The following is a 16,365-nucleotide window of genomic DNA, read 5'->3' as shown; positions in this document are numbered from 1 at the left end:
CTTTATTTTCAGAAGTTTTACAACTTTTCCTACCCATGCAAACCTCTCCCATGGCCCTTCATACTTCGTCAATGTAATTAAGTAATAGATAAACATTAAATGTGTTTTGTCTATCACAGAAATCTCTGTTTTGTAAAATGAGCCCACAGTAAAAAAAAAAAAAAAAAAAAGACAAAAAAGAAAGAAAGAAAAATACTTAAAGGACAGTCTGAGCCATGAGCTACCAGAACTTGACATCCCTGAGCTAGAGCAAAAACAATATATAATTAAAGCTGCAAGCAGCGTTATGAGGGCCCTCGCACCCCGGCATGTCGAGCCACGCCCAACACCTACAACCAGCACGTCCGATCTCATGTCACATTGATGGAATTCATGCATTTAACCACCAGCTAAAATTTCATCTCATTCAGTCATGATTATAGTCATCCCACTAGGTGGCGCTCTAACCATTACTGACAAATGGCATAACAAATATTTTTGTGCTCGAATCTCATCATAACTGTGACCTTTGGGAGAGATTGGACATTGTATTTTTGAGTGGCAGCAGATTACTGCTTTTTGGCGAGTGATTGAAACGCCACGTGCCGCCATGACCACCCCGTTTCCCTGAACGTAAAAAGCTTCGCAATTTAACATCACAAAGGTCTTTAGATTCCACCCACTGGAGATTGAACCAATCTGATGAAATCCCTTGGAGGAGTTCGTCAAAGTATGAGGCCTGAAAAGAGGGGAAAATGTCGCCAAAATTACACATTAATTTTAAAATGGCTGACTTCCTGTTGGATTTGGGATATTGCTCCAGGAGACTTTTTTGTACATCTTGATATCTCCTATAAGCTCACCAGATTTCAGACTCATAGATGAAACACAGAGCAGGGGCTGTTGTTTTGAAATTTTGTAGGGGGCGCTGTGGAGCCATTTTGCTCTATTCAATGAAATTAATCACATAACATGATAGCCCTCATCACATTGGAGGTGTGCGCCAAATTTGAAGACTTTCCAAACTTTCCAAGCCCCTCAAAAGCCACTTCAATTGTCATGGTGAACAGCGTTGCCACCAGGGTGCGCCATTCAGTTTAAAGTCACAATTTTCTCACTGAAGCATCATGAGGGACTGATTGTGATATTCACCACTTTTGAGGTGGCCACGATGTACCTGTGAAAATCAGTACAACAAGAGGAAAGACATGACATTTCCTGTTCCCTCTAGGTGGCGCTCTGCGTATTCCTGACAATGGGCACATCAATCTGTTCAGGGCGGGTCTGACATCATGCCTGTAAAGTCTGGTATGGATCAGATTGGATTTCATTGAGTTATACTAATTTGTTTCTTCATGGCGAGACATCAATGTTCGCCATGCTGCTGGGGTCACACCCTTTCGCGAAAACTCAGTTTTCACTGTAACCCAAGTCCATCTCCTTAAGGCTTTCCTGGAGAAATTTGAGGCTGCAACTGTCACCCATTACAATACTGTACACCAAAGTGTAAAACATGACATTTCCTGTTCCCACTAGGTGGCACTGTCACTGATGTCAAATATGGCAGTTGAAATATGTTCAGGGGTGGAGCCTTATCATATGTGTGCTCTTTGGTCCACGTCAGACCATGTATGACGGAATGAGAGGCAATAAGATTTTCATGGCGAGTCACCAAAATTCGCCATGGCGCCACGGCCTCACCGTATCGCGAAAACTCAAAAGCTCCGCAATTTAACATGGCCCAGGTGTGTAGTTGACACTGACCAAATATGAAGCTTATACGACCAAATCCCAAGGAGGAGTTCGCAAAAGTTCGAGGCATGGAAATGGCAAAATTAGGGTCAAAATGTCACATTCACATCGAAATGGCGGGCTTCCTGTTGGGTTTAGGACATGGCCATAACAGACTTTTTTGTGCGTCTCCGAACGTTAGATATGTGTTCCGAGTTTCATACATGTAGGTCATACCCACATCAGGGGCTCGCGTTTTTCATTTTTCTAGGTGGCGCTACTGAGCCAATTTTCCCTTGATATTTCTGAGGACATTAAAATACGTAAATTTTCACCAGACCTGACGCGTGTGCAAAATTTCATGAGTTTTTGAGCATGTTTAGGCCCTCAAAAGGCCGATTCATTTGCCGTAATAATAATAATAATAATAATAATAATAATAAGAAACAGAGCAGATACAATAGGGCCTTCGCACTCTCGGTGCTCGGGCCCTAATAATAATAAGAAACGGAGCAGATACAATAGGGCCTTCGCACTCTCAGTGCTCGGGCCCTAATAATTAAAGCTGCAAGCAGCGATACGAGGGCCCTCGCACCCCATCGTGTCGAGCCACGCCCAACACCTAAAACCAGTGCGTCAGATCTGATGTCACATTGATGGAATTCATGCATTTAACCACCAGCTAACATTTCATCTCATTCAACCATTATTGTAGTCGTCCCACTAGGTGGCGCTCTAACTATTACTGACAAATGGCATAATAAACATTTCCGAGCTCGAGTCTCATCACGCCTGTGACCTTTGGGAGAGATTGAACATTGTGTTTTTGAGTGACAGCAGATTACTGCTTTTTGGCGAGTGATTGAAACTCCACCTGCCGCCATGACCACCCCGTTTCCCTGAACGTAAAAAGCTTCGCAATTTAACATCACAAAGGTCTTTAGATAACACGTGCTTGAGATCGGGTCAATCTGATGAAATTCCTTAGAGGAGTTCGTCAAAGAATGAGGCCTGAAAAGAGGGGAAAATGTTGCCAAAATTACACATTAATTTTAAAATGGCTGACTTCCTGTTGGATTTGGGATATTGCTCCAAGAGACTTTTTTGTACATCTTGACATCTCCTATAAGCTTACCAGGTTTCAGACTCATACATAAAACACAGATCAGGGGCTGTTGTTTTGAAATTTTGTAGGGGGCGCTGTGGAGCCATTTTGCGCTATTCAATGAAAATGGTAAAATAACAAGAAAGGGTTCATCACATTGGAGGTGTGTGCCAAATTTCAAGACTTCTTAAACTTTCCAAGCCCCTCAAAAGCCACTTCATTTTTCATGGTGAACCGCTTTGCCACCAGGGTGCGCCGTTCAGTTTAAAGTCACAATTTTCTCGCTGAAGCATCAAGAGGGGCTGATGGTGATATTCACCGCTTTTGAAGTGGCCACGATGAGCCTGTGAAAATCAGTACAACAAAGTGAAAGACATGACATTTCCTGTTGCCACTAGGTGGCGCTCTACGTAGTCCTGACAATGGGCACATCAATCTGTTCAGGGTGGGTCTGACATCATCCTTGTAATGTCTGGTTCTGATCAGACTGGATTTCATTGAGTTATACTAATTTGTTTCTTCATGGCGAGACATCAAAGTTCGCCATGCTGCTGGGGTCACACCCTTTCGCAAAAAGTCACAGTTTTCACCATAACCCAAGACCAACTCCTTAAGGCTTTCTAGGAGAAATTTGAGGCTGCAAATCTCACCCATCACAATACTGTACCCCAAAGTGTAAAACATGACATTTCCTGTTCCCACTAGGTGGCGCTCTCCTTGGTGTCAAATATGGCAGTTGAAATATGTTCAGGGATGGAGCCTTATCATATGTGTGCTCTTTGGTCCAGATCAGACAATGTATGACAGAATGAGAGGCAATAAGATTTTCATGGCGAGTCATCGAAATTCGCCGTGGCGCCACGGCCTCACAGTATCGTGAAAACTCAAAAGCTCCGCAATTTAACATGGCCCAGGTGTGTAGTTGACACTGACCAAAGATGAAGCTTATACAACCAAATCCCAAGGAGGAGTTCGCAAAAGTTCGAGGCATGGAAATGGCAAAATTAGGGTCAAAATGTCACGTTCACTTCCAAATGGCGGACTTCCTGTTGGGTTTAGGACATGGCCATAATAGACTTTTTTGTGCGTCTCCTGACCTTAGATATGTGTGCCAACTTTCATACATGCAAGTCATACCCATCTCGGGGGCTCGCGTTTTTCATTTTTCTAGGTGGCGCTACTGAGCCAATTTTCACTGGACATGTCTACGGACATTGAAATACGTAAATTTTCACCAGGCCTGACGCGTGTGCAAAATTTCATGAGTTTTTGAGCATGTTTAGGCCCTCAAAAGGCCGATTCATTTGCCGTAATAATAATAATAATAATAATAATAATAAGAAACGGAGCAGATACAATAGGGCCTTCGCACTTTTGTGCTCGGGCCCTAATAAGAAACGGAGCAGATACAATAGGGCCTTCGCACTTTTGTGCTCGGGCCCTAATAATAATAAGAAACGGAGCAGATACAATAGGGCCTTCGCACTTTTGTGCTCGGGCCCTAATTAAAGCTGCAAGCAGCGATATGAGGGCCCTCGCACCCCAGCATGTCGAGCCAAGCCCAACATCTAAAAACCAGCGCTTCAGATCTGATGTCACATTGATGGAATTCATGCATTTATCCACCAGCTTAAATTTTATGTCATTCAACTATTATTATAGTCATCCCACTAGGTGGCGCTCTAACCATTACTGACAAATGGCATAATAAACATTTCCGAGCTCGAGTCTCATTACACCTGCCATCTTTGGGAGAGATTGGACATTTTGTTTTGGAGTGACAGCAGAATACAGCTTTTTGGCGAGGGATTGAAACTCCACGTGCCGCCATGACCACCCCGTTTCCCTGAACGTAAAAAGCTTCGCAATTTAACATCACAAAGGTCTTTAGATTCCACAGATAGGAGATCGCGCCAATGTGATGAAATCCCTTGGAGGAGTTCGTCAAAGAACGGTGCCTGAAAAGAGGTGAAAATGTCCCCAAAATTACACATTCATTTAAAAATGGCTGACTTCCTGTTGGATTTGGGATATTGCTCCAAGAGACTTTTTTGTACATCTTGACATCTACCATAAGCTCACCAGGTTTCAGACTCATAGATAAAACACAGAGCAGGGGCTGTTGTTTTGAAATTTTGTAGGGGGCGCTCTGGAGCCATTTTGCACTATTCAAGGAAAGTGATCACAAAACAACAAAGCCCTCATCACATTGGAGGTGTGCCCCAAATTTTAAGACTTTTCACACTTTCCAAGCCCCTCAAAAGCCACTTCAATGGTCATGGTGAACTGGGTTACCACCAGGGTGCGCCGTTCAGTTTAAAGTCACAATTTTCTCACTGAAGCATCACGAGGGACTGATGGTGATATTCACCGCTTTTCAGGTGGCCACGATGAACCTGTGAAAATCAGTGCAACAAAATGAAAGCCATGACATTTTCTTTTGCCACTAGGTGGCGCTCCTCGTATTCCTGACAATGGGCACATCAATCTGTTCAGGGGGGGTCTGACATCATGCCTGTAAAGTCTGGTACGGATCAGATTGGTTTTCATTGAGTTATACTAATTTGTTTCTTTATGGCGAGGCATCAATGTTCGCCATGCTGCTGGGGTCACACCCTTTCGCGAAAACTCACAGTTTTCACTGTAAGCCAAGACCAACTCCTTAAGGCTTTCCTGGAGAAATTTGAGGCTGCAAATGTCACTCATCACAATACTGTACACCAAAGTGTAAAACATGACATTTCCTGTTCCCACTAGGTGGCGCTGTCCCTGGTGTCAAATATGGCAGTTGAAATATGTTCAGGGGTGGAGCCTTATCATATGTGTGCTCTTTGGTCCACGTCGGACCATGTATGACAGAATGAGAGACAATAAGATTTTCATGGCGAGTCATCGAAATTCGCCGTGGCGCCACGGCCTCACAGTATCGCAAAAACTCAAAAGCTCCGCAATTTAACATGGCCCAGGTGTGTAGTTGACACTGACCAAATATGAAGCTTATACGACCAAATCCCAAGGAGGAGTTCGAAAAAGTTCGAGGCATGGAAATTGCAAAATTAGAGCCAAAATGTCACCTTCACTTGCAAATGGCGGACTTCCTGTTGGGTTTGCGTCAATGGTCCCACTGACTTTTTTGTTCGTCTTGGCATGATACACATGTGTGCCAAATTTCATACATGTAGCTCCTACGATGTGTTCGTAGGGCTGCATTTAACAAGGCATAGGTGGCGCTCTAGAGCCATTTCTCAGTGCTCATATGTAAAACCATTAAAATACAAAATTTTTCACCAGACCTGGCATGTGTGCAAAATTTCATGAGTTTTTGAGCATGTTTAGGCCCTCAAAAAGGCCCTTGTTTTGCCTGAATAATAATAATAATAATAATAATAATAATAATAATAATAATAAGAAACAGAGCAGATACAATAGGGCCTTCGCACTCTCGGTGCTCGGGCCCTAAAAAACACAAAGCCCCAAAGTTTTTCACTATGCACACACACCCCACAAAGTTCTTTAGATTTAAGCTGTTTTAGGATTCCTTTGAGACATGACTGGAAAAAAAAAAGGTTTCATGTAATCATGAAAGAGTTCATCGCAAAGGTGAAGCAAACTAAATAAACAGGAGTTCAATTAAACTAATTAGCAAAAAGTCCCTCCCACAACGACTGAATGGCAGACAAGCTCTGAGAGGTATGGTGGGGGAAAAAAAGCATTTTGCTCTGAGGGTTAATACAAAGCAAATGACATGTGGTTGCAAATGACATGTGGTTGCTCCCCCCCCAGGCAGAAAATTACGTATTACAGGACAAAAGAGTTCTTAGCATGTGTTGAATGAATGTTCTCTAGTATTTTGTTACATGTGGAAAAGAAATTCATCAATAAAACATAACTTTTATTTGCTGTCCCCCTATGCAGATTTATGGCTTATCCATCTCCCCCTTCCTTTGTTCCTCCTCCTCCTCCTACCCTCACTTCTATATTGTCCCCTTCATTAACACTCCTTCGTCAGCCTTTTGACTCCCAGTAAATGCTGCACTGTTCTTCTATGTTAAAGGGAAACGTGAAGGAATTTAACACCATTGAAGCTGTGGTCTTTACCCAGCAACAGAGCCATAGGATGTAATTAGAATTCAGTCAGGGTGTCAGCTGACTGAGAAGATGTGTGTCTGCGCGTGTGTGTGTGTGTGTGTGTATACATGTGTGCATGTGTTAGAGAATGAAGGAGCGAGTGTGTGACAGGGAGGTGTGGAAGAAAAGCATTAAACCTACAGAAAAGGATGAAAATCAGGCCGCAGGGGGGAAACAGTCACATCATTCTACAAGTGGCAGTTAGTCACCCAATCACTCTTTTTTTCATGCACACTGTGCGATTATTTGCGTTTGATTGCGCTTAACAACTGGAGTCTTGTTTCTCCACAAACACACACACAGCTGCTTTCTTTCCATAACGGACATCTCTCTTTAACAACGACTCTATCCCTGTAGATCTTATCAGAGGGGTTTTACGTGCAGCCGCTTGTGTGTGTTTACGTGGCCGTGTGTGTATTTGCATGCACTTGTTCTTATCCTGAGGTACAAAGCATACAAAAAAAAATATTTGGCACTCATTTCTTGAAAGAGCGGTTTAAAAAAATTAGATCAGTCTAATTTAGACATACGCAGGTTAACTGTGGGTTTATGTTAAGGCAGAAGTTGAGCATGTGCATACTGTACTTATCTGTGTTGGTTAAGGGTGAGAAAAGGTATTATGACAAATTATATGTCAGTTAATAATTTACAGAAATCTTGTAAAAATATATTTACAGATAAAGAAAATATAATTTATGTCTTTACCTCAACTCATGAACAAACTCTTTTACTCAATATGTTTCTTTTTTTAACTCATGCACTGCAGCCCAGAACTGCTTGAGATAATGCAAATGCCCAGTGCAGATAACAAAAGGATCTTTTACATGCCAGCTCAGTAATGTAAAGTTTGTGTGTTGTGTGTGGTTGCACCACTTTTCACTCATCTGAGAATTGTGCAGGTTATGATAATCTGATGCATCACAGCCCATGCCTGTCCTGGGTCCTGCTTCCTGCTGTGCTCTACCGCATATCTCTTATTGTGTGAGGTTTTCTTTTTTGTAATTTTGTCTCTGTACACCAGCACTGCGTTTAAATCAAACAAATAAGATGTGACTGAAATGCAGTCTTTTAGCTTTAATTCAGGGACTTAGCTAAAGCATTGCATTAACTGTTTAGGAATTACAGCAATTTCTATGTCCAGTCCCCTGGTTTAGACGTACAAAATTAACTGGGCACTTGTCTGGCAAGTGCTTTAATTTTTACCTGATCAATTAAACAACTAAAAGATCTGGAGTTGGTTTAAAGTGGTGCGCTTGCATTTGGTATCTGTTAACCAGAACTGGAACAAGACATTAATGTAAGTGAAAGAGGCCATTATTGGCAATGACAATGAGAAATAACAGCTTAAGCAAAATGTCTTCACCTGTTTCTTCCACTAAAATCCTTAGTTTACGTGCTAGCAGGTTGGCATGCTATATTTGAATTGCTCAACAGCTGAAAGAAAACTTTTCTAACATTGCTACAAGCTATACAATGAGCCTATCACCAAACATTTTCTTGAAACCTACTCTAACTAAAATTCCAGAGCTTAACGGAAAAGGGTCCCTAGGCAAGCTCATTCTTGATTTTATGCTAGCTAGTAAGAAATCACCTGAACTGAATGGATGATAATGTACTCTGCTACACCGCACACGTAGCTCAGGAATTCTTTAAGTGTTACACCACCTAATTTCCAAGAAAACATGACTGAGTACTGACCTCTGATCTACAGCTGTTCTACCTCACAGCATACAGAAATTAAAATTAGACTCGTGCTAATATCGTGGTTCAGATAGCGACCGACAGGTTCAGTCAGTCCTGATGGTCTTTGAAATCACTCACAGTTACTAAACCACTTTGGCTTTGTCCATTGTTTTCCAACATTGAAATTTTAAGTGCTGAACACGTGTGGAATCCACAGTTCCATTTCTGAATGCCACTTCACTCTGCTTTGTCTGCCTCCACTGCAGCGCTATAGCCATTCTGCTGTCAAATCAAATAGGAACATAACCATTTCTGCTAATGTAAAAATATGACAGTAACAATTGTTCAGTCTGTAGTTTTATTTACATCAGCACTCTGCAGCGGTTCAGCCTTCCATTTAACAATTTAGAAATCGCTGCGGATTCATGTCGGGGAGCGATGACTCTAGTGAAACTGTAAATCCTGTAACACTCAGCCTTGGCGTTGAGCGCATTGTTTTTTTTAATGAGCTCTGAAATATGCTTACAAAGAGTGGTTCTATGTAGAATTATTGACTGCCTACTGTTAAGCTGAACCCATCAGTTTATCTTGGAGGAGAGTAATGCTGAATAAGCTTGTAGCAGCACATACAAACAAGGAGTGTTTTTGAAAAGCTATCTAAAACACCGCTGCTTGCTTGTAATTTCATTTCAGGTAACCCATTTTGAATGTTTGCATGCAGTAATTAAACAGTCGGATTTTTTATTTGACACATAATATGATACAATAAAAAGCCACGCAAATAACTGCAGTATATTCAATGGAAATTGCTGGCTTTTTTGACATAGCTGGATAAACATACATTTGATCCTGTGAGAACAGGAAACAGCGGCTATTAATAAATGTAAACATGATGGCATGCTGTCTAGGGAATGACCAGTCTTCAGTCAGTCCCAGTGTTTAAAGATAATATGAGGTCATTAATTTGAAATTTGAATATGAATTTGAATTGAATTACAGACCGGAAGACAAAAACTATTTCAGTTCTCTAACAATCTAAAAGGACAGAGTTATTTATATTTCTAGGCCTTCAGTGATCCAAAGTGGATATCTTCACTATTGCTTCGAAAAGCCTAATGTTGCATCAGTGCATCATTTTGCATGAGTCCTGTCATCATTTACAGCCCTCAAAACACAACCATGATAATGATAACTTATCACAGTACGGAGGAAAGAAAACATCCCATATGACTCTATCATTTGTTTTTATTAAACTTCAAATATAATTCAAGGTAAAGGTGAGGAGAACACATTTTATTTAAGTCTGCTCAAGTGAACTGCCTGATTTTGATGGAGACGGTGGGTGACACAGAGGTAGCCCTGGTCTTGATGTTTACTGTTAACGATGCTGACCTTTTCCACAGTCGTCCAACATTCTGGCCCTTCAGTACCCACTTAGAGGGTGTTACGTCACAAGTAGTCTGCTTCGTGTCTATATATAAACCATTATGTGTGAAAGAAGAAGAGAAACAGACAGTGTTGTGACAGCTGTGCAGGCTGTGATCCATCTATCTTAGAAAAGAGGGTGAGAGAGAGGCACACACAAGGAGGGAGAGAGGTGGTGAAATGTGGTGAATTCTCACAGTCGCTGGCATGCTGGGAATGTGTGATCTCGCCTCCAGTATCACCAGCAATCATTTTTAACCATGTTTTCATTAATGCAAGCATACAAACAGGTATCTGCTCAGTAGGGGTAGGACTGAAGCTGCCGTAGTTCTTCACAGGGCACGGCCTGTTGCTATAAGCACTTCTGCTGGACTCTGTAACATCCAGAAATAATTCTACATAAGCATATTACTGTTCACTTCCTGAAATGTAAAGCGTGACACACGCATGGAAACAGCAACTTCCTACAGTGTGTGTTTGTGTGCGTGTGTATGTGAGAGAGAGCAACACAAGAGGAACATTTTTACTGGAACTCACACAGTATTATTAAACAGTAAAAAAAAAGTTTAAAAAAAACCAAACAAATCCCACTTTAGAAATTTTTATCTCAAGCACACACACACAGTGCACATAAGATATAAGATAAATGTACGCTGCTGCTTTTGATGATAGTGAGCATGTGTGTGTTTGGATGGCTGTTTTTTTGTGAGAACTAGTGTAAGGCTTTCAGAGTGACGACATCTTGTCTAATCCTTAACTTTTCAAGATGCATTGAGGTTATAGCTTGTGGTTAGTTGAGTATATTTTTGAAAAATATGGTTCCTCTCAGCTGGAAGTCTGTATAATGTTCATGCATGAATGAGTGAGAGGCAGGATGACTCTTGACCAAGTGACAAAGCATATATTAGAACATCTACAGGAAGCACCCTCCCCCTAACACGCACACACACACACATCTACTGTGTGGTACAGAGATGGTTAAAAGGAAGTATTATAATGGAAAAAATGAACTGAACTAAATGACAAAACAGAGAAAAATGAGAAAAAGAATTCATAAATATTTGTCAAATTATTATGGTCTACTTTATATATCGTGTTGACATTACCAGGAGCACAGACTGCACACAGGTACCATTGCACAAACCACCGTAAAGCTGTCCGGATTTACACTCACTGCTGCAGAGGGCAGGGGTGTCTCCTTATTTGGGCAACTTAAATGAAGCGTTCAAGGTCCGCACTTTCCAGGCCCAATGCTAAGCTATGCTAAACACCTTGTAAATCTCTCTCACAAAGGGAATCCACTCATCTTCTGAAAAAGGTAAGTTCACCTTAAAAGTTTTACCTTTTAAAACTATATCCTTTTAAAATATTACTTGTTCTCAGGTGGAAATCATCTTAAAAACAATCTACTTGAGATACAGTCAGATACAGTCACACCCTTAAGACAAGTGAATAACTGACTTTTTTCTGGAAATGTGAAGTACCAATGAGCTAACATCATGAGAATCCTAACAACTATTTCCTCTGTGTGTGTCCAGATGCCTGTTGCCTGTGGGAATGAGAGTAGTGAGTGAGTAGGACAGGAAATGATGTCAGGAATTCTCATAGAGTCTGATGGCTGTAGACCCACTGAACCCTTACAAACACACATATAAACACAGGCAGTCACATGCAAGCAGACACCCGCAAGATTTCTAAATGGGCACAAATTAGAGCACATGATGTACATAAGGACATGTTTGTGTCAGAAAGTATTCACATGACAAACACATAAGCGTGAAGACACGCTCTTTCTAGTTCACCATTTCTTTCACTTGTCATTCTGTCTTTTTTCCATCTGACTTTCAGCCCACGTGCACTCCCTAAAGGACAACTAAAGGCCTTGAGAATAGGCTGAAAGAGGCAGAGTAAGGAAAGGCAGAGAGGAGGGATCCAAATGTGTGACCAAAATTGTAGGAGTACTTTTGCTGATTTGTTTCCACTTGCATGCGAGTGAGTCATCGAATCTAATGCATCAACAGTAGTTAAGCCAATTACTTTTGCAAAGCAGCTCAGGGCAGAGCTGCTCGGCAAATCAAGGTCAAGTTGGACCATGAAGTGCAAAAACACTGGGGCGCGTCAACCACAAGAACCGTAGCTCAATAAAACGTTTTATACAATAGGTTTGCACATTTCTCTGGAGTAAGAAGAAGAAGCACTGAGATTTTCACTCATGTTTACTTTTGTTTAAGATAATCAGTATGACTGTCATGCTTGATATCTGTTTGGCATTGCACCAAGCTTTTGTGAGGCCTACTGTAAATGCAAAGAAACATGTATTTTCAACCCACTGTCAAAACGAAACTTACATATAAGGAGTGAAAACCAAAGTGGACCTTTTTTCTTGTATGGTTTGATTTTAGTTGAGTAATTTAAAAAGGTGAATCAGTGAATGTTTAATAGTTATTTTATGACCGTCTTGCAAAGCCTCACGGACTTACCACCCACTTGGATCACTAGCTGATCTTATGGAGCAACAGCCACTCAATCTAAACTGATAGCTTTATGTTACATTGCACTATGAAAGGGGCAGTATAGAGCTACTACTTAATGCACTTCTGTGTACAAATGAAAACACTGGGCTTTTTTGAGTCTGGCCTTCTGGACTTCATGCCTATTAAAGGATAAGAACACTGACGCCAGCATACCATTGCTACACTGGTAGACTTTGTGTAAAACTTTATGATGCATCCCCTTATGATGAACCATTATAAGGGTACTAAAAAAGATTTCACTTAAAAAAGGAAAATATCCAAGTAATTTTATGCCAGTAAATTATTGATTTTTAAACAGAGTAAATGGTCAAATTCAGTGTGGTTAAAAAATATGGGAAAAAATCCTTAAAAAATTAATACAGAAAACTGCTTCATTTTAAAACGGTACATTGTGCCGTACTTTTACTTTTACTGTGGGTATATACTGGGGGATGTTTTGTGCATCTTACTGCTTAATTAACTGTGCATTTATTTTTGAGACAATATTCCACTCAAACCTATGAACATTTTCCTATTGAAAAATGTCCTTTGATTATTTTCACACATCTGATGTCATAACTTTAGGGTTACTAAAATGTGCACAAAAATGCAACAGTGCTAACATTTAGTTGTACAACAAATGGCACATTACAGACAGTTGGATGATTTTGGTTTCTATGACTTAGTTAATGGCAAAGTTGGAGAGTCTCCAAACAATTTCGCTTGTTTCTATAATTAAACTTTTATGTTCTGAGTCAGAAATTCAGAGCTTTTAAATCTGCAACACTGAAAACCTTTAAACAACGTCAATTTTTTTTAACTCCTATTAAAGCAAAGTGAAGATTAAAGTTTCCCAGTACAGCTGAATCACAGTGGAGTCATAGGAGTAGGTAGAGTGTGTGTTTTTAAAATACGAATAATGAAGCTACCAGAATAAACAGAGGAGTGGCTGATACACACTAGAGAAAGAGAAGCTTAGCAAGGGCTTAATGCATGCAAACACACACACTCACACACACACACACACACGAACACACATGCAGAACAGTATGTTGTAACTTGACCTGGCATCTGAGTCCTTGGCCCTGTCGGCAACAAGGCACAATCAGCCATGTGTTGTGAGAGAGAGACACAGAGAGGGCAGACTTGTCTCCCAGCAGTGTGATTTTTTTCAGCTTTCTGTGTTAATGATTCCCCTTTGCTGATGCAATCAACAGATGCAGACTTAGCTCATTTTTTCCCTCAAGCTTTAGTCTTTCCATGCACCATCCCTGCCATCACTCCCCTCTCATTTTCTAAACATGACAACTGGCCACTAAATTCAAACAGGGACTCCCTTCTGCCTTTGAGTTGTTTTCTCATTGGCCAATTTGAATTTTCAAACACTGACCAATCACCCTCTTCCCTTTTAGTCACAGGATGTACACTCATCCCTCCCTCTGTCCGTCCTCACTTCCCTCCTTCCTTCCAAAACAACCAGATGGTGAGACAGCAGCTAAGAGACAGACAGCAGCAGCGGGCGGGAAGCCCTTCGAGAGTGATTCCACGGTCTCACTCTCTCGCACGCTCCCTCTCTCTTAGAGGATAAAAAGCCCTCATTGTGTCGTCCTTCACGTGGAAAATGTTGGAGGAATGCTATAAATTTCACACAGAGTAACGGTAGTCCAGGGTCAGTGTGACAAAACACACACACAAAGGCTTTGCCCTAAACTCACCGTGTTCCTGTACAGCTACTGCAAGGCCCTACCAAAACAGATTGTGCACATAGACACATTTATTGTGTCTAAAATGTATCAATTTTATCATTGGTGGGGGTTTCCTGACTGATCAAATGAATTGCCTGTATAAGTGGGTTATTACAAATAGTCCTTTTATAGCAAAAGGAAGGAAATTCTTCAAAAACAAAAGCTCCAACTCGATGCAGTTTTGTGACTTTCAGAGTGTGACCAAAAACTGGGTCAAAGGAACCTCCATATACAGACACATCATCAGAAAGCATTACTGTATCCAAACCTATCTTCTCTTATGTCACAAAAACAGTGATTGAAGACCGTTGCATAGCAAAAATTATGCAACCATGTGCAGTGAACTTATGATCTTGTAGCCTTTGAAACAATTTCTTTGAAGATGCCAAGTCTACGGCAAATCGCAGCAAGCTGGATTCTCCAAGACTGACTAAAAGTGGTTGCCCAGAGGTCAAGCGTGTAATGCCTGAACCTCTGTATATTTTACTTCTAAAGATCAAAGATGGTAGAAGAAGTTTAATTAACTCGTTAGCTAATTAAACCTGACAGCTGGGTTTTTATTATTGAGTACCTTAGAGTAGATGCTGGGATTAAAGACAAGACAGCTAACGATGTTCCACTTGACTCTATTTTGAGACCAACTTCATTTGAGTCCGCACATCTTTTAACCTCCAGCTCAGAACACTTACTTTTACATCCTGCTCCAGTGTTCGTATCAGTTCTCCATCCACTTGTCCTGTTTGGGCCACGCGGATAGAGCGTCGTTCTGCCTTCCTCAGCCGGTACTGCAGGATGCGGCAGGTCTTGTTTGCCTGAGGAACAGGGGCAATGTCAGCAGATCATGTTATGCATCAGCTGTCTAATCCATGTCTAGCACTTTGCTTCACTGCACTGTTCCTTGCAGCAGTCATGTGCATGTAGAAGAAATGCATTAAACATAAAACGGCAGGAAAGGGCATTTGTTGCATTTATTTTTGGAGCCCAAAGTTGCTTTTCAGATGTAAAATAAGTGGAATTCTTTCTTCACGAGGTCATTTTTGCAAGATCTGCGATAAGTCAGGCTCATTAAACCAGTCTGTCTTTGTAACCACATACCTGCTCCAGCTGTTGCCGCAGTTCCTGCAACTGGTAAACGTCTTCCTCCATGTACATGTCCCTCATCTCCAGCATCTCAGATCTCAATTCCTCCATCTCATCCTTGGGACAGTGAAAATGAGAGAGTATATAAGTGCGTCTGTTATTTTTACACATAGCTAAGTACTCCTCCAATGTCAACCTGTGGAGAAGGTGTAAAGACTTCTGACTGAACATCAGGCTCTAAGTGGCTGTAAAGAGCTGACAGCATTATATGCACACACAGGGTTTTTGTCATAAATGCAAGGCAATCATCATTGTCATCAGAAAATCACTCCATTAAACTTTCCAAGATCGTAATGTAGTCCATCAATCACCTCTTGCTGCCATGTATATGCCACAGCATATTTCTCCTGTTTTGGCTTTCCTTCATTGGCTTCCTGTTAAATCCAGAATTGAATTCAAAATCCTGCTCCTCACTTACAAGGTCTTAAATAATCAGGCCCCATCTTATCTTAATGACCTTGTAGTACCATATCACCCTATTAGAGCACTTCGCTCTCGCACTGCAGGCCTACTTGTTGTTCCTAGGGTATTTAAAAGTAGAATGGGAGGGAGAGCCTTCAGTTTTCAGGCCCCTCTTCTGTGGAACCAGCTTCCAGTTTGGATTCGGGAGACAGACACTATCTCTACTTTCAAGATTAGGCTTAAAACTTTCCTTTTTGCTAAAGCATATAGTTAGGGCTGGACCAGGTGACCCTGAATCCTCCCTTAGTTATGCTGCGATAGACGTAGGCTGCCGGGGATTCCCATAATGCATTGAGTTTTTCCTTTCCAGTCACCTTTCTCACTCACTATGTGTTAATAGACCTCTCTGCATTGAATCATATCTGTTATTAATCTCTGTCTCTCTTCCACAGCGTGTCTTTATCCTGTTTTCCTTCTCTCACCCCAACCGGTCGCAGCAGATGGCCGCCCCTCC

General features: G+C 41.3%; 1 protein-coding gene across 2 annotated transcripts in view; it reads right to left on the bottom strand.

Annotated features, from left to right (window-relative positions):
- The window catches only part of mtcl2 (microtubule crosslinking factor 2), a 97,297-nt gene that overhangs the window by 74,651 nt on the left and 6,281 nt on the right, over positions 1-16,365 (bottom strand). For both annotated transcript variants that reach the window (XM_063465099.1, XM_063465101.1), the window contains exons 2-3: positions 15,405-15,506; positions 14,999-15,121 (exon numbers count right to left, since the gene is read on the bottom strand). In XM_063465099.1, coding sequence (XP_063321169.1) covers positions 14,999-15,121; positions 15,405-15,506 — 225 coding nt within the window. The remainder of the gene's footprint in view (positions 1-14,998; positions 15,122-15,404; positions 15,507-16,365) is intronic.

The sequence above is a fragment of the Pelmatolapia mariae genome, linkage group LG20, assembly GCF_036321145.2.
Source record: "Pelmatolapia mariae isolate MD_Pm_ZW linkage group LG20, Pm_UMD_F_2, whole genome shotgun sequence".
Classification (NCBI taxonomy): Eukaryota; Metazoa; Chordata; class Actinopteri; order Cichliformes; family Cichlidae; genus Pelmatolapia; species Pelmatolapia mariae.
The sequence above is the reverse complement of the archived record's forward strand: the minus strand, read 5'-3'. Positions and strand labels throughout refer to the sequence as shown.